We start from the raw sequence: 18,682 nt of genomic DNA, 5'->3' as shown, positions 1-18,682 counted from the left end.
GTTTAAAAACAGAAGAATGTGACACATCCAAACAAAGCAGTGGGTCAGGTGCTGCATAAATACAAATAATTACCTGCACACTGAATAGTTTTGAAGCCCCTTAGAAGGTATCATTTATTTGCAATGTTGCAAACTCTGAGAAGGTGTTCCTCAGGCAAATACTCAGGCACAGGTATTGTGAAGCTTATATAGTGATGTAAAAAGAAACATAATCAGCTGATGAAATGCAGCTATGGCAAATAGGTGCATTCTATCAGCTGATTGTGTGTGATTGTGTGTGGGTGGACATCACAGTCCTCATATTCTGTCTGTTGCATTTTCTATTCTTATGTAGTTACGGGCCTATTTCCTACACTTAAGTTTGAAGACTTTTCATGTGACAGTCAACTGCATAGTTTTTTCATGCCATAATCAGACGTGATTTTCATAAATTTAGTAAGTTCTGTATGTGTTAAGGACAACGATGTAAAAAAAAAATCGAATGCAACGGACAAGCTTTATTTTTATTGAAGTCACACATGACTGTACTGTACTGTGATGTGTGGGTTTGATGGCTAATGCCTGAATAGTCAAGACACACACCCTTCATTATCATATGGGTGAAGAAATACAGGAATAAACAAATACAGGAATAAACAAATACAGGAATAAATAAATACAGGAATAAATAAATAGGGAAATAAATATAAACAGAAAAGAATAAGTTAGGAAATAACTAATTATGAAAATAAGTGAATACAAAAATAAGTCATTTTTCAAATAAATAAATATTATTTATTTATTTTAATATTTCTATGCATATTTATTTATTTTCAAATTAACCTGCACATTTATTTGATAATTGAGCCTTTTATTTCTACATTTATTTCTATATATATATATATTTTTTGAAAATCCCGTTCTATATCATTTCGCCACACATTAGTTCGCTGGGGTTGCCAACCTGCAAGTTGCTCTTTAAAATCGGAATTTCAATGAGCACAGAGAAACTTTCCACTTTCAGCTGATGAATGTTAAAATGATCTTCTAGTGTCAAACTCTGCTCACACATCATTTTCACAGTGAAGCTCAAACATCCAACTATTGGAACAAGATGAAAAACATATTTTTGAGTGGAGGGGGCGTTAGTGACTATATGAGTCTTTGAACTGGACTGAACTAAACAATTCAAATCAACAAAGTGACTCATAAAATCCATCCTAACCCTAACTCTAACCCTAGATGGGCACATCATCTTGATATGTTGCTAGCTACCTAGTTGCATAAATTGAAAATGGCAACAAATGTGGATGAGATTGATGCAGCTGTACTTTACAAGTTGTGAATTCACTGAAATAACTCTTAAATTGATATATTATTTTGACCATTGTGAAACTAAACTGTTTCTAGCAATCACTAACGCAGCTTGGTTAACTTAAAATGACTCAGGTAGGATGGATACATCACTCTTTTCTGATTAGGGGCAATTCAGCCCTTAAATGTTGTTGTGGCAAGAATGTTCTGATAATTTGAAGTGTGCAGTGAATGGGGTTCAAAGTACACATGTCTCCGATCTTCTGTTTTCCTTGACAGACTGGGATAACTGCATGGTTCCTGGCTGCTGCTGGTCCTGCAGCCTGTTGCACCAGCTGTGTGTGGTTCAAACTTAGCCTAGTTATAACATAAATTATTACTAAGTTGTGGTGTGTTGTGTGGATAAGTTACAACATAACTCTGAGTAAGAACTAAATATTTACATACATGCCCCTAGGGTAAGTGTGATGTCACAGAATTATACTCACTAATGATGAAACAGCAGTTTTTCTGCCACACAGCATCATTTTTTCTTTAATTGCATGTCATTTTGCAACACAGTAATCCAGTAGAGACCTAATTTATTGATGTGATATTTCAATATTGATATAGCTTACTACCATGGGCTACGATGCCAAGTGGCTCATGCCAAGCTAATCCATGGTAACCATGACGATGGAACTCAATCTTTAATCACGGATTGGCCACTTGCCTTAGCTATGATGTCCAAACATGTTAGGTTATTCCCCAAATAATCATGGTGCACCCAATATTTGTAGCTGATTTAGTTACAAACTAAAAAACTTGTGTCGACTTTACACCTTAACTTAGGAGAACTTACACATAGCTGGTGCAACCCAGTGCTGGTATTTCCTTCCTAAGTGCTTGTACTCATTCATCAAACTTTTAGTTTTTGTTTCTTGCCAAACTGTGTTTAGAGAATCAGAGAAAGAGTGGGGAAGAAAATCAGTGAGATGTTAATATTTATCTGCACAGACAACCTTTGTTTGTGTTGAAATCCTGCTGAGACACCAAAGGACACAGATGGAGTGATCTCTCTTATGATTACGGGGTGCTTATTATTGTTGCCATGACGACTTAGGTGGCCTAAATTTAAGGAAGCAGTAACTTTTAACTCACACCACATGTTTCTCTAACCTTAACAAAGTGACCATTTTAACCCAAACCATGATCTTTCCCTAAACCTAACCAAGTGGTTTTTGTGCTTAAACTTAACCAGACCTTAACCACAACATTGTCACGTCATAAAACATCATTATTTTTTACTAGTGATGTGTAATGGTTTTGGAAAGCACAGACAAATGATGTTGTCCTGCTGATTACTGCCGATAGGGGCGCACTCCTATGTTGTTCGTCCTGGAGTCACATGGTCAAACCACCTATTTGAAGTTTAATCTGGAGGATTAGTTTGTGTGGTTTTAATTTAGTGATGCGTAAATCTGCACTCTGTAAACACTTAGGTTATAACTGGGCTACGTTTGAACTTAGGTGCTGCAACCGGCTCCTGTTGTATAAGACTGGAATATTAAGTTTTAATGATGCAGTATGAGGGAGTGAGAACTTTTTTCAACCAATTACTCAGACTTCTGCAATCTACAACAACAAAATTGCTGACATTTTGCCTGACATCATTACATCACTCACTACAGACTAGTACTGTTTACACAATAGTTTGCTCCGGTGGGAACAGGACTATACATGTCATTTCTCTGTGCAGAATCAAGATATAGTTCATGATTCATTACCCCTCTGCCGTCAGTCCAACTACAACAACTTCTAGCTTTTGTTTATATCAATGGGCCACAGGAATGTTGGACTCAGGAAAGTGTGTCCTTATTGTGTTGTATGTTCCTGTTTATAGCATGATCCTTGTCTTATTTGCAGGCCAGAGGAAGCCGTGTTGCAAGTGACATGACACATTACTCCTAACAAACCTGGAAATCACAGATTTGCTGCCGGGACAGAGCGGGTCAAAGATTTAATTAGTTATTTAGTTGAATGCTCCCTAAGATTCTAGCAAAATCCATGAACTTCCTGCTTCATTGTGCTGCTTATTTTGAAGTCAGGAGGACAGGATGCTTGTCTTCATTGTCACAGTTCCAAAGAATCATTACAGTGGTTGATAGCTCGGGTCATTTGCGGTAATGACACAGCATATCAAAACAGTCCTCATTTCAACTTTCATTCACAGTGGGGCACAGGACTGCCTCCATATCATGGTCTGGATTATTTTTCATTTGGTTATAACAGATGATTTTCCTTGCAAGTTGTAAGGTTTTGATGGTTGTTCTAAAATACCATTCTGAAGGTATCGGCCTGTTACAGTTACAGAGAAATGAGGTGGTTTAACTGTAGATCTCTGTCAGCGTGTTTGTGGTAAGCACACCCTTCCGGAAGCCATGCGTATGACACGTATCTGAACTTCTCACTAAAACGGCAGAATATCATCGCATCTTTGAACATGGAATCAGTGCCAAAATGAAACCAGAAGTACAGAGATTGTTCATGAAGACGGGTACAAACGGAAAGCTTCAGCTTCCTGGAATTCTTGCAGTTATCTGTGACGTAAACACGAAAGTATCAGAGCATATATTGAAAGCAAAACTGCAAATCACTGGACCACAAGTGCAACTGAACTTCAGATCATTTATTCATAAGAGAATTTCCCGATGCTCAGTTACAGTACTTTCCTTTAGAAATTAGTCATCACATATATGATAGTGATCAGCATTTCATAAATGACAAATGGTTTTGTTTTGCAGTGGGATAGATGTTGTCATACCTACTGGTTACATTGTTTTAATACCACAAGGGACAGTCATACAGTAGAAACAGCAGTGTGGGAAATGTATGATGTTTTTACCATTTTTTCTACATCAGACAGATCACAGATTACATCTGTAATGCTCTGCTTGGATTTGTGTGTTTGTTTACGAGTGTAGTTCTCCATATTCATTGTTTTTACACCAGTGGTGGACAGTAGGTCTAACATATTTACTCCAGCACTGCACTCGTGTACAACTATGAGGTACTTGTACTTTATTTGAGTATTTTCATTTCACGCTACTTTACACTTCTACGTCACTACATTTCAGAGAAAAATGTTGTGCTTTTTCCTCCATTACATGTAAATGAGTTGTAGTTACTTTGCAGATTAAGACTTTATACACAAAATGTATGATCCTCACTGTTCAAGTTTTTTGGCAGTCAATAGTTCTGGTCCGTATGAGCAAAATGTGTGAACATGCTTGGTTGTAACCCTTCCTTATGTGTTGTTAAAGTGGTCCAACTGACATGTGAGCATCAAAGTGTGGTGGTGTCTCATTCTCCTTAATGGTGGAAGAGACTGTAAAGAATTAACTGAACACTCGCCTGTCTTATGATGCCTTTGTAAACTATTAATAGTCTAGATTTTGACCTTTGACCCCTTTGAATTCAGAAAGGTAAGTGTTATGGTTTGACTCCAGTAAAAAGGCTACTTTAAGTGATTGTTGTTGTACTTTTTTTTGTTATTTATTGGTTATAAGTCTGTTGTAAACACATAGTTGCTGGCAGTGACAGTCACATTCAGAATTCTAATAAATGCATTTTGTAAGAGACATTTTCCAGAGACACATGTACATATATATGTTTATATATATATATATTCAAAAAGCTTGAGTGCAATTATTCACATAAAATATGCCTTCATTTAAAAAAAAAAAGAGTGCAATGCATCCATATTTGAAACTAATAACATACTTTGAGTCACATAAATGCAAGTAGCTGTGGCCTGCATGGGACAGTAAGGCTTATGATACAGTGTTTGAAATCAAAATACACAATACGTAGTGTATATACACTGTTGAGAGCGTACACACTGAAAGAAAGTATTCTGCATAATGAGCACATTCATTTGTTATACGTAAGTACATTTTGCCATCAATACTTCTTTTATTACAGTAAAAGTTTTGATCAAGGTCTTTTACTTGAAGTATTTTATCAGTGTAGTTTTGAATTCTTCCACCACCACTTCAGACTACATATTCCAGTATCCACTTATTAATCCATATGTATTTTCTCTAAACACACTTGAAATATAAGGGTTGTGGAATGGCAACAACACGTATATGGCCTAACAGATAAGTTAAGATAAATGCCACTGTTCCAAATAATTGGAAGATTTATTGTGAGTTAGGCCGACATACTTCATGGGAAATACAAACCATTCACCAAGTATGTCAAATACTTCGCCTGTAACAGTGAAAAGGTAGTGCAGTATATCACAAATCATAACAACAAGGGCCTGGCATTGCTAAAGCATCAGCTTTGAAGCACACAACTACAACAATACACAGAAAGTGCAAAATATTAACAGCAGCTTGGTACAAATTACCTGAAGCCATGAATCAGTGCAGCAGATGAAATGATATATCTTCAGTCATGTCAGTCTTTGCTGACTTTTGTATGAATGTTCAGCAGAGATTCAGAGAAAATCCTCAGCAGTACAGTACATGCGATCAGAGCTCTCTGCGCTGACACCTGGGTGATCTGATAACTTATGACACCACCGGACACACTTAGCGGTCACCGGTCATTACAGTACTTTATTTCCGGAAATGTGGAAGTTCTGGTAGTGCATGATATGCAGGGACCCGGTCTCACGGAAGTGTATTTCGGGTGAACAGGTTGTACTCCTTACATTAGTATTTAATCAGATCGGAGTTGACGCAAGTGTCTGTCGGTGAATGCACTTCAATTGGTTTGCGATAAAGTACTGTGCCTGTCAAGCCGGCCAGAGACTTGCGGGTACGCTTACTGAGATCATGAAGCTTCATGAGGAAATCGTCATTTCCAACGATATAAATCAGCGGGTTTATTGCGCTGTTCAGACACGCGAGGCATCTGCCAACCTGATGCGCAATATAGATATTGCGGAAGCCAGCGTGGCAAATCCCATCTTGTTTCGAAATCCTGGTTTTCAAATTAAGATTTCTAAACACATGGTAGGGGATGAAACAGATGGAGAACAGTATCACCAGAATCACGACCAGTTTCAAACACCGCTGCTTCAGCACTGGGTTAATGTTGGCTTTTGTGGCAAGAACAAAAATAACATGTCCATAACAGAGCAGAATGATAACCAATGGTATGGCAAACCCTGTGACGCTCCAGCCAATGCTGTAAGGCAAGTATTCTCTGATCCGGTCGTTGGAGGTTGTGTCAAAACACGACTCTGGTGACTTTAGATCATTCTTTTCAAAGAACATGTCAGGGATGATCTGAATAATGACCAAAAGCCAGACCAGGACGCTTATGGCCAGGGAGTGGCGGCTGGTGATTTTTCCCATTACTCTCATGGGGTGCACGATGCCTAGGTACCTGTAGATGCTGATGCAGGTGAGGAAGCCGATGCTGCCGTAAAGGTTGAGGTTGAAGCAGAAGCGGGTCACCTTGCAGAAAGGCTGGCCGAACTGCCAGTGGCTGTTGCTCGAGTAATAGTACACGAGGAACGGCAAGGTGAACAGGTACAGTAAGTCCGCCACCCCGAGGTTGAGCATGAAGATGTTGATGCTCCCGATGTTTTTCCAGCTGGTGCACACGCTTCTAAGCCCACAGATGTTGGATATCATCCCGACCACGAACACAGTGATGAACACAGGCGGCAGAAAGGCGTGCGTAAAATTCAGGTTGATGGTGCTGCAGTCGGTGTCGTTGGCTCCGTGTGTGATATTTCCAGACATCTCTTAGGGTTCCGCTGTGTTTAAAACTATTTTTTCGTTCAGATTGATTTTTTTCCTGGAAAATAAAACAGCAGCCAGTGGCCCGCTCGCTCAGACCAAACATCTCCTCTGGGAAACACTTGTGCGTCGTGAAAGTAATGCTGAAGTGAATTTGAAACCAAGAAAATGCCCGCCCACTTCCCAGCCTTGAGGTTGATGTGGTTCATGTGAAGAGCTATGCAGACAAGCTTGAACATCGAAAACATGAATATTAAATCAACCGCCACCAGACATTTACAAATCAAATTGTTCCTGTGAAATACTTTAGGCTACGCCATTCCTACCTGACGAGACACGTTGCGCGCACAGCAAACCGCTGTACAAACTAGTTGGTATAGCAAGCTATTTAAATGAAGACAATAAAAGGACGGGATTTGGCCGTGCATGTTAAAACAGTCACACACTCCCTGTCACATTGAGTTATGTAATAACTTCTTTCAACAGGGTGGATTGTGTTACATTTAAACAAAATGCTGATAACCAAATGCCATTCATATTATTCATATTATCATTTTGCCATATTAGGTGTTGTTGAAAGAAGTAGTAAGAGAACTGTGTACCAAAACCAAAAACATCTGGCGAGTGTTTGGTTCAATTCAATTCAATTCAATTTTATTTATATAGCGCCAAATCACAACAAAAGTCATCTCAGGGCACTTTTCAGATAGAGCAGGTCTAGACTGTACTCTTCAATTTACAGAGAGAGAAACCCAACTATTCCCCCATGAGCAAGTATTTGGCGACAGCGGTAAGGAAAAACTCCCCTTTAACGGGAAGAAACCTCAAGCAGAACCCGGCTCTAGGTGGACGGCCATCTGCCCTGACACGTTGGGTTGAGAGAGAGAGAAGAGAGTGGGGCACAGAGAAGCAGAACAGCAACAGCAGCAGCAGCAGCAACAACAACAACAACAACAACAACAACAACAACAACAACAACAACAACAACAACATACATGACTAGCAGCAACAAACAGCAACCACAGCAGGAATAGCTGGTGAAGGGCAGAGGAGGGACGTCAACACGTCAGCATGGTCTCCTGCGGATGAGAAAGCACAAAGAACTCCGGGGAAGAAGTCAAGTTAGTAACATGCATTAATGGTTAAAGAATTCATACAGATGGGGGAGAGGAGAGAGGAGCTCAGTGTGTAGTAGACAGATCAGGGGAGAATGCACAGATATGTAAAAAGTCCCTTATCACTAAAAAAATGTGTTTTGCTTGCTTGATTTGGATGTTGTTCTCTTCTCTATGCAGAGTTTGTTTTCACATTCAAATCCCCCGAAAAGTTTCTCTGTGCTCAACTTATATCTGAGTTTAAGGCTCATAGTGATTTGTGACATCACAACTAGTTTGGAGCCAATCGTGGTCCAGTATGCAACGTACACATGCGTGATGACGGAAACTTGAAGCCAGCACATACACTGTGGATGAACTTTATAGTGAAGTAGGAAACATTTCATGTTCAGCAGTTAAACCTTTGAAATGAAAAATATTTGCATATACATAGATTGTGGATTTTTTCATGAGGGATGTCATTTTGAACATCTTAACAAAGTCACTTTTGTTCATATGAAAACCATATTAGACACAAATGATTATTCATAGCAGAGTATTTAAAACATGTCTGGAGGGGAAGTTTAACAAAAGGATCCAGTAAACTGACTGTAAGTAAGACACACAAAGTGTTCATCATGAATTAATCATTTCTTCACACATAAGACCATCATTACTTACTGACTTACTTACTTACGCCCACTCAATTAAGGTCATGTTGCAGTACTCATTTGCAAATCATTACTTAATGATTACAAATATGATGATAAGAAAATGTTTCACCCTATAGTTTGTAAATTTGACCTTAAGAGCATTGGGTCCTACAACATTTAAATGTTTGCATCTGATGATGAGTAAAAAAAATGCATGTTAAAATGCATGCTAAACATTTGTAAAGGAATACTGAGAAGGCTAATTCACACAGAGATTTGAAAAAGTGCACAAAGATTTTTGAATTTGTATAATAGAAAAAGTCATATTTTTTGTATAAATTGTGTGATAAGTTCCATATGACTCAGTTTCAATGTCTCTCAAAGCAGTGTTCAGATGTTTAAAAGATTTTGTCTAGTCTTTGGCAAACTCCAACTCGCACTGGAATCTGGGATGTGGCGCTGTGAGTCTATGCGCTACCAGTTGTGACTTTTCTCTTGGAAAGTAGTGGTTGTGGTTTCGCATGGATGCTCTCCACTATCCAAGCATTTGCAGGGGAGCACAGTGACACCCAGCAGCAACCACCACAGCTGAAAGCTACAGTTAAGTTAAAGGACAGGTTCACATTTTTTCAAGTCTGTCTTAAAACAACAGTCAGGAGCCCAAATGAACAGGTTTTTCTTGCTGTAATCATTCCTCCTGTTCATACTGACCATTAGAAGATCCCTTCATAATGCACTTACAGTGTAAGTGATGGAGGACAAAATCCACAGTCCTCCCTCTGTGCAAGAATGTTTTAAAAAGGTTATCTGAAACTAATATGAGGCCTCAGCGTCCAAATGAGTCAAATCAGGTAGATATCTTTCAACATTACGGTCTTTTTAGTGCCAAAGTCCCTCTTTTTGTTACTATACTTGTAGATAAGGAGACATAAGGTAGGTGGGGGCTCTTTTTGACACTTTACTGCTTTATGCAAGTAAAATGAAATGTTTTGATTTGCTATATGAAAACTATTTTTCAGTATATGTAGACAGGAAAACACCAGCATTCTATCTGTTTATTGCACAGACTGAGCGTTGCTGTCACAAAACCAAAAATGATAAAATATACATTTCTCCACTCTAATTTACAAAGAACATGCATGCTTTGGCAGAACAAAACATGCAATTTAATATCAGTTGGACTTTAATTTAACACCATTGAGTTATCATCTTATACAGGTTGATGTGGCTAACATGATAGTAAACAGTTATTTACGCATTCAGCAGACACAGCAATATTAGCATTAATTTGGAGTCATGCTTCAGGTGGATGAATGTAAGTCCAATATTCACTGTCCTTTTACAGTACCTCTCTTTTGGTCTCCACCAACTCCTGATAAAAATATCTGTCTCTCTAGCTGCTAAATGCTCCACTATGTTCATCAGCTAGTTGCTGACTTCTGTCTGTTGTTTTGTGCTGGGCAGGTGGTGTACAGTGGATTTATCAAAGCCTTTTGACTGAAAACAGCTGCTTGCTGCTGCTGGAAACAAGGTTGATGGGAGTGGTGAGACAGAACCAAAAGTGTAAATTTGCGACCATGAAAGCAAAGCAATGAGCTGGAAGACACTAAAACTCTCTGTAGAGCTTCTGGGAACTTCAGATTTAGCGACGATTCTCTGTGATTGTCACTACAAGCGACCCGTTCCACACTACACAAATATTTGATCCATTGTTAGTAAGAAAATATTTATTAGCGCAGCTTTAAAGAGAGGTAAATATGTATTTTTGCCTGGATTGACAGGCAAACATATTTACTTCCAGACTCCAGAACGTTTATTCAGGAACCTATGGGTATTGTCATAGTCACTGAGGCCATATTTTTCTATGACTGGCACTATTGGTGTCCCCCCAGTCCAGGGGTGGACACCAGCCATATTTTAAAGAGGATATATCATGCTTTATGTGATTTTATGTTATTTTTATAGTGTTATGATGTTGGATGTCTATGTTAAACATAATCCAAATCCAAGTTCCAAAATTGGGGGTAAACGTATGTAAAATTGTTTTGTGCAAGTCAAAACCCAGGGCTTCAGCCTGCTCTGAATGCCTCATTTGCAATGTTACCCCTGCTTCCTCCTTGTGATGACATCAGATTGTTTTGCGCATGCCCACAAACAGCCATCCGTTCCATAACCTTTGTTGCTAAGGTTGTTGCTAAGGTTGTTTCATGTGTTGTCCACATTGTCCAGCATTTGGGCTCGAACTTATACAAATGTATTTGAGAATGTTCCAATTTGAGAATGAATGAGAGACAGGAGTGAAATTCTACTACTATTGTTTGTTTACATTGCCTCTGGAACTGCCAGAAGGAAGCGGGGGGCCTTACAGTGACAGGAGCTAAAACGGCGCATTTCAGACAGAGGCTGAACTGAGGAGCTGTGTAAGGGGGACAGTATAAGATATATAGGGTTTTTTTAAACTGTAAATCACACAAAGACATTTAAGTAAAGCCCTGGAATAAAAAGAGAGCTGGAAATGTGCATGATACGCCCCCTTTAAAATCTCCATATAAATCTGAGTTTGTCAAAAGGTGGACAGGATTCCTATGGCTGGATATGGTGACATTAGAATTTGTAGGAACATTGAAATATTAATATGAAATGTGAATAAGTTGTTGTTTTAAAATCTGGATACAGATTACTGCACAACTCTTAGTACATATTTTCAAATATGAGTGCAAATTTATACACAATACACAATCTCAAATCTCAAGAGCTTTGGTCGAAAGTCAAGTTTCACATCCTGATTATAGTATTTCCATAATTTTGAAACACTGGCTCAACTTTCTACACTGACACATTCTTGTGTGTGTACATGTGGTAATTTTCATCCTCCGTTTTCCTCACAGATGGGACCTGCCCATCTATCTCACAAGTGGGGTCACACCTCACAGCCAGGGCAGGGGGCTCCGGGCTGCTGTGGCTGGGTACTGGTGGCAGTTGGAGATGCTGCAGGAGCAGGACTCGATCATCATCACCTTCTGCTGGGTGATCTTGCCCTGGGGGCAGCGGAAAACCATCCACATCGTCCTGGTGTGGGAGGGGCTGCAGCAGCGTCCCTCCGGACAGGTTGAGGCACAAAACTTGGGACGGTAGGCCCTGGTGCTCCAGCAGCCCTGGTGTTCAAGCTGAATGGACAGAGGTGAACTGTAGCTGCTCTCGCACATTCCAGACCCCTGAAATATACATTGACAGGCAAATTATTATGTATTGTTATGAAGTATTTACTCTTGTTGCCTCCGTAGTCACCATTTGTGGGTTGGTATATTTTTTATCATCTGAAATGGTTCCATTCTTATCATGAATTATGGCACTACATTTGCAAAAATAAATATTATGTTTTGGTAAGAACTCTATATTTCATTATGTCACTTTTTGTGACGCTGTACCAAGTCTCACCCTTCCTCACTCTTAAGCCAATCAACATGCAGGTTTAACTGCGGACCTCATGCTTGGGGACCTCAGGTTTGCAAGATAGTTTACTTCCTTTAGCACCTTTCAAAGTTACGGTATATTACCCTCTTGTCCTGAGCAGGAGAGAGTTAAATAATATTGAAAAACATGTTTTTGAACTTTTGTATCATATGTATAAGATCTGAAGGTGGCATAGCTTTAGCTGCACGTAATAAAACCAAATGCTGGCATGGACAACACAAGAGAAAAGTATGCATTCAGCAATGTATGATAATTATCGTATATGTACGATAATTTTGTACGAAAAGTGGTATTCATATTTTTATATGTTGGATCAATGAGACTGTGACTGGAACTGATAAATGCATATTGATTGACAGACTCATCTGTGCACTGACCGGCTGCAGTCTTCGGAGCCCCGGCAGCAGAGTCTGGCATGGCCTGACCTGGCACAGCCTGGTCTCAGTCTGCATCCGACAAGCCCAGTTCCTGTTTGAGCTGCGGGAGGAGACACCTGGGCCACAGCTGTGGGAGCAGGGGCTCCAGTCTGTGCTCCACTCGATGCAGTTTGGGATGGGGCCAAGCGACGGGACAGAGAGCCCACCCCCGTAGTCCTGACGTGCCTGCTCTGCTGGAAAGGAATACCAGAGAGGAAAATATTTTCTGCATGCATAAGGCTGAGAGTTGTTTGAAGTGGGTGGCTTTGATGAGAGCTGATGAGGCAGAACAAGTAGCACATATGCAGTCTGAGATATTGTAAACGGCTGCCTGGGAGAGGTCAATTTGCTAAGAATAGAACTCACAGATGTTTAACACAGATGTCTTATCCCCCTGACACCCCTTCTGCTTTGAAATCTGTTTACTCCTCACAATCCAAAAGCGACTTAGACCATTCTGGTTGTTGACTGCTGACCTGACTTTAACCCTCCTGTTGTCCTCGGGTCAAATTTGACCCATTTCCAAATGTTTTTATATTACAAATATGGATTTCTTTCATCTAATTGCCTGAAAATCACATGGATGATTCCATACCACACATTTTGCATGTATAAGTATTTTATTAAAATTTATAGCATCTGTGGACTTTTGTCCTCTGGAGTCATAATTGACCCGGGAGGACAAAAGTTGCATGGTCGATGGGAAGACAACAGGAGGGTTAACAGCAGCTTTTAATGCCATACCGGGAGTAGCTTAACATCATCCAAATGCGTAGTGTAGACAAAAGTGCCTCTGCTTCCTTCAAAGTAGCAATATTTGATCCTTCTACTCTTTCTTTTGACCTGACTTGTTGCAGTTATTACTCAGATACTTTAACCACAGACTAATGTGTTGAAATGTGTTTCCAGCCATCTTTGTTTGGTCTTTCAGTTCATCAACCCCATTACCTGCTGATGGATTTGAGGAAATACTGTTGTCCAGGCCGTCACACACCCACTCTTTGCAGCAGCGCCCCGGCAGTCGGACCAGCTGAGGGTTGGGGCACTTATCAGCAGGCCTCTGCAGGTCATCACTGCACAGAGGCACGCAGGTCACCCCTCCTCCCAGGCAGTAGCACAGTTGGGCACAGGAAGGTTGAAATACCTGCCCCTCCTCTAGACGCCTGCCATTCAGCTCACAGCCCAGCTCGTTCCGATCTGATTGTAGCATAGAGAGGAAAAGGGGGAGAGGAGGGAGTGTTAAAGAGGGTAAAAATCATAGGCTCACTATAACACTGCTGTGCCAATTATGAGGTGAGTCATATGAAACATGTGGGAACAAATAACTTCCCGGAAAAATGAGAAGCACCAGCAAGAAATTCCAATGTATAACAATCAACTGTAAAGTTGTGAATGTAGTCATTGTTCTGTTTTATCAAAACACTGAAATCAGAGATGTCTTTACCAGCCAGCACTAGGATTTTAGCAAAAAAACTGCTGCTCAGTAATGTTCACTTCTGAAATGGTGAACAGGATACAGTGGGACTGATTATGTGTGTGTGCCTGAAGGTATTACGTAGAGAAGACATGCTTCTTATTCTCATCATGGTGAATGACAATATCAATATTAGTAACAGTGGTAGTGGCAGTAGCAATAAAATTGTGATAGCAGTGGTAGCTGTAGTAGTTGCATATTAGTAGGCAGCATCACTACTTGTATCAGTGGTGGACTGGTAGCACAGTAGCATGATGGTAGTAGCTGAGGCAGCCGTCATAGTATTTGCAGCATAAAAATATACAGTAGTCGTGATGAGCAGTGGTTGTAGTATTAATAGTAGTAGGAGCAATGGGTTGTGGCTTTCATATTTCATCATTACATTTCAGTCACAGCGCTAAGAATATGTTTTTCTGAAAAATTACTCCCTACAAAAATCTAGAAGATTGATGTAAAAGGATTTCAGACAGAATATATTTGAATCTTTTTTCCATCTGCAGCACAGCAACAAAAAAAAAAATCTTAATCAGTTTACCACGTTGAGATTTAATTTCATAGTCCCAACAAAGATGGTTATGGGATTTGATACATCTCCTTGCTGGAATTGTCTAACATTTGACTCAACGACTCAACGTTCACTTTCAAGCTCTTTTTGTGGTCTTCATCAATGGATGAGTTTTGCGCAGTTGCCATGGAGATTTAGGATTATAATAGCATTTAGCTATTCAATTTTACTTTCACCTTTGTCACCCCTGTAACCTCCACACTTCATATCCAGTGTATGCCTCAACACCTTGACAAACTCATCCTCTTTCACACAATGTAACCATCATTCTGTGCAATGAGCCTCAAAATGGGATGTTTGCCAAACAGATCTACCACAAACCTCAATGTTAGCTGCTGCCAGTTTGCAGTTATTTCTGCAAACTGTTAACTGTATCTTTACAAGCCAAAGATAGACAGTGTTTAGTCGGCAGTGGTATGAAAGAATTTGGACCACAGCATTTATTCTATGAAACTTCCATACTTAGATCACGTGATGAAACAGAACAAGCTCCATACTTGGATAAAGAGTGTGAGATGTGCCTAAAAACTTCACAAAAGGTAGTATAGCAGGTGCAAAATTAACAGTGGCAACTGTATCAGTATTCACATGATTTCAGTGTTTAAATAAATGCCTTGCATTGACGTTTTCCTGAAATTTTTCATTTGCCCCATTTTCTGAAAAACTAAAGATATAAAATACTCCCCAAGTATTTGCAGCTCTAATCCAAACTAATCTGTTTTGGATTTGAAAAACAGAATTGTATTCTGTTCGCACCGACACACTGTCCCGGCCCTCCAGGGTAGCTGGCGCTGTAGTCACACTGCAGCCCTCGTTGGGTGTCACAGGGCAGCCGGTCGGTGCAGGCATCGCCCTCTTGTCTGGCACACACATGGCAGCACCCACAGCTGTCTAATGTCAGAGGAACCCCGGCAGGGCAGCGTGGCACGGTGTGTGCACACTGACATGGTCCAGCGCACAGTTGACACCACACCTAAAGTAAAAGTTACAAAATAACTGCAGCTGTTTATACTGTTACATAGTTGTGCTTTCGGTTTGATTAGCTAGTTATCTATCTCCTCTGGTATTATAACAAGGTTGTAAATTAGAGTGGATTTGGCACTAGGAGATATTATGTAAAAATAATCCACACTCCTCAGTGTGAACAATCTTCACTGGAACTACTCTCTACTGAAGAAAACTGTTCACAACAAGGTCTGTGAATTACATTGACTAACCATGTAATTGTTTCTGGAAAACATGATGCTGTTGACTTTTTTTTTTAAATGCTTTGAGCAGCACACACACTTTTCAACTCACATCCATTGTACAGGGGAAGCTTTAAGAGTTTGATATTCTTAAAACCTCAGCATGTAACACTGAGACTGTCTGCTTGGCCAAACTACTTGTGACAGTATTGTTTCATTGTGATTAGGGTGAACTGGCCCTTTAAATGCGGCAAACACAAGAAACAACTGAAATACTATACATCTCCAATGCTCTGCATGTTCCAGGGCTTTTTTTTACACCGGATGGCAGATGTCAGTGTAAGTCAACTTGTTTTTGTTTTTCTTATCTCTACCTCAAGTACCACGGTAAGATATTTTTGTACTGTTGAAACTGCCTGCTATCTGCTCTTTGCACTCTTCATCACAAATGGAACCCACAGGAAGAGGCCCTGTTGTCTTGACTACAGGTAAAGCTGTTTCACACATGCAGTGAAGACGTGGTACACCACTTTTTCACGATCACAATCACAATTTTTTATACATTTGACAGTAGTGTCGGTTGTTGTCACATGATTCCAAAAAAGAAAGAGAATTTGAGAGTTTGTAAAATCATAAAATAACTAAAAAATGACCAAATATAAGGCAGAAATGGTGTCATATTCACTCACATGTATTAGTGTTTTGACTAATACTGTGTTAATAGTAATAGAGCAAAGTCTACTATACTGTATACTTTCAAGTTTTTCCCTTTCATAAACTGTGCTGCAGCATTTGAGAGCTGTAGTCAAACAAGCAACACGACAAAACAAGCAAACACATGCAAAAACAGAGAAAAATTTAAAAAAGAAGTCTGCTACTAGTATCACATTATAACATAAGTGAGAGGCAGGTCTCATAATGTTTTCAAGGGGCTGCCCCTCATCACACTTCCAGTATTTCAAATTTCCAACCACAAAGGTTTGGATATGATCTGATGAACTTCTATTGTTCTTTGTATGGGAAGTGAGCTTTTATTCATCACTCATTACAGAGAAAAGATGATTCACATCTCTGACACGTTCACAAATATGCTTTGTGGAATGTACTTTAGGGGATTATTCTGTCTGACTGGATTTACCTGCACAGCAACAACAGTGCCTAACACGTGTGAGATTACAAGACGATGTTATGCTGTATGTCAAGCATGAAGTTACAAATCAAAAATGCAAAAGAAAAACATCAACTATAACATTATATATACTTGCAACATTTCAAAGTCATTGGGTGCCAAATCGCAAAGAAAAGAGAAAAGACATGCTGTAAGTCTACACTTTATCCTGATAAAGGTTTTTTTCTTATCTCAAAGTTTTACTCCCTCTAAAAAAAATAAAATAAACAAAATACAGTTCCCCAGTAAAAAAGACAATGGAAAACAAAATTAAACACATTTTCTATATTATTAAAATGGCACGTTGTAGAAATCTGCTTTTTCTTCTTCCAGACTGACAAACTGTCCAGTTTCCACACTGAGATCTCAACTGGGCACATAAAGATCTATGCTTCTAATATCAATTACACACAACATGATTCTCTGTATCATTTTAATGTTTTTATTATCCTAAATGTACAGTCTCAGTTAACAGAAAACACAGCTTCTCTTGCCTGACGAATGTTAATCTTTTTATTGTAAACCCAACAACCCAAAACTCACAGAACCAATAATTGTAAAACAAAGTGCTCGCTTCTTTTGACCAGGGCTGCTTGATTTATTTCTCCCAAATAAAAAACCTGTTCAGCAGCAGCAGGCAGCTGTCTTCCATATTAAGAAGCTGGTTCCATAAGCTATAACCTCACATGGTTCCCAGTAAAGCTAACTTTGGTGCCTATTTGTGCACAACTAGAAAATCTCTAACAGCACTGTTTAGCACTGATTCACATATTCATGATTGATGATGTGTATGATTCATCAACATAGATGCCTTGGTATCTATAAGAATATGCATAGTTTAGGACAACTAGGCTAGAAATCCTATCCTCTCTAATAGATTATTACTTGTGATTTCCCTCATGGTGTGATGATTAAAGTCTTTGTATTGCTGCCTCCAATAATCTTAATATCATATAGGACCCAACCCAGCCATCATCAAAACACGTACAAAAAGCAGGCACATATCACGTTCACCACAGTTCATCACATCACTTTAAAGATTCAATGATAATATCTTACTGATGCAACTGACAGAATAACTATTCTTAATATTAACATAAATAATTTTACAGATTCATTTTGTCTCACCTGGGTGATGATACACAGCAGCACGGAGCAAACCAGCTGGACGTCTCTTCTGTCCATCTTCATCACCTCTGTCCTCTTTGCTCTTTTTTTCTTCTAGTCTCCTTCTCTTCTTCTTTTTCTCCTCCTCTAGAGGAGAGTGTAGATGTATTTATTAAAGCTGTCTACCTCCATTCATTTATATAGTCTGGGTTCTGATGTCACAGGCAGTGGACTGCAAAGTAAATAGTTACAGGAGAAGAATGAAAACTCCCAGGCCTATCTCCACATTCCTGCAGAGAATCTTTTCCACTGCCACATAGTGCCCTGGACACTTTTTACCTGCAATATGCTTAGTTAGCCGACAGTTGTGGGCACGTTGTAATTTGGGGTGGTTGAACAAATGAAGAACCTGTTTGATCTTTCCTCTGTTGATTCACAACATCTTTGTGCCTTTATTTCTTTAACTTCTTTTTTCTTTTTCTTGCTTTTCTTTATTTAACATAATCTCTC

General features: G+C 39.4%; 2 protein-coding genes across 3 annotated transcripts; both read right to left on the bottom strand.

Annotated features, from left to right (window-relative positions):
• Positions 1-3,981: 3,981 nt before the first annotated feature.
• On the bottom strand, positions 3,982-7,192 carry LOC121894325 (P2Y purinoceptor 1-like). The gene has a single exon (XM_042406851.1). The coding sequence runs from the start codon at positions 7,035-7,037 to the stop codon at positions 5,997-5,999; it is 1,041 nt and encodes a 346-aa protein (XP_042262785.1). The 5' UTR covers positions 7,038-7,192; the 3' UTR covers positions 3,982-5,996.
• A 3,725-nt stretch (positions 7,193-10,917) lies between these two features.
• On the bottom strand, positions 10,918-18,261 carry LOC121894324 (CCN family member 5-like). 2 transcript variants are annotated; one of them, XM_042406849.1, is made up of 5 exons: positions 18,194-18,261; positions 15,467-15,683; positions 13,620-13,868; positions 12,633-12,865; positions 10,918-11,996 (listed from the first exon to the last, which is right to left on the bottom strand). In XM_042406849.1, exons 1-5 carry the CDS (start codon positions 18,254-18,256, stop codon positions 11,709-11,711), a joined length of 1,050 nt encoding a protein of 349 aa, XP_042262783.1. In that variant the 5' UTR covers positions 18,257-18,261; the 3' UTR covers positions 10,918-11,708. The 2 variants fall into 2 exon arrangements, with proteins under 2 accessions (XP_042262783.1, XP_042262784.1); XM_042406850.1 differs by having other exon boundaries at positions 12,633-12,862.
• Positions 18,262-18,682: the final 421 nt, after the last annotated feature.

The sequence above is a fragment of the Thunnus maccoyii genome, chromosome 3 (genome assembly GCF_910596095.1).
Source record: "Thunnus maccoyii chromosome 3, fThuMac1.1, whole genome shotgun sequence".
Classification (NCBI taxonomy): Eukaryota; Metazoa; Chordata; class Actinopteri; order Scombriformes; family Scombridae; genus Thunnus; species Thunnus maccoyii.
The sequence above is the reverse complement of the archived record's forward strand: the minus strand, read 5'-3'. Positions and strand labels throughout refer to the sequence as shown.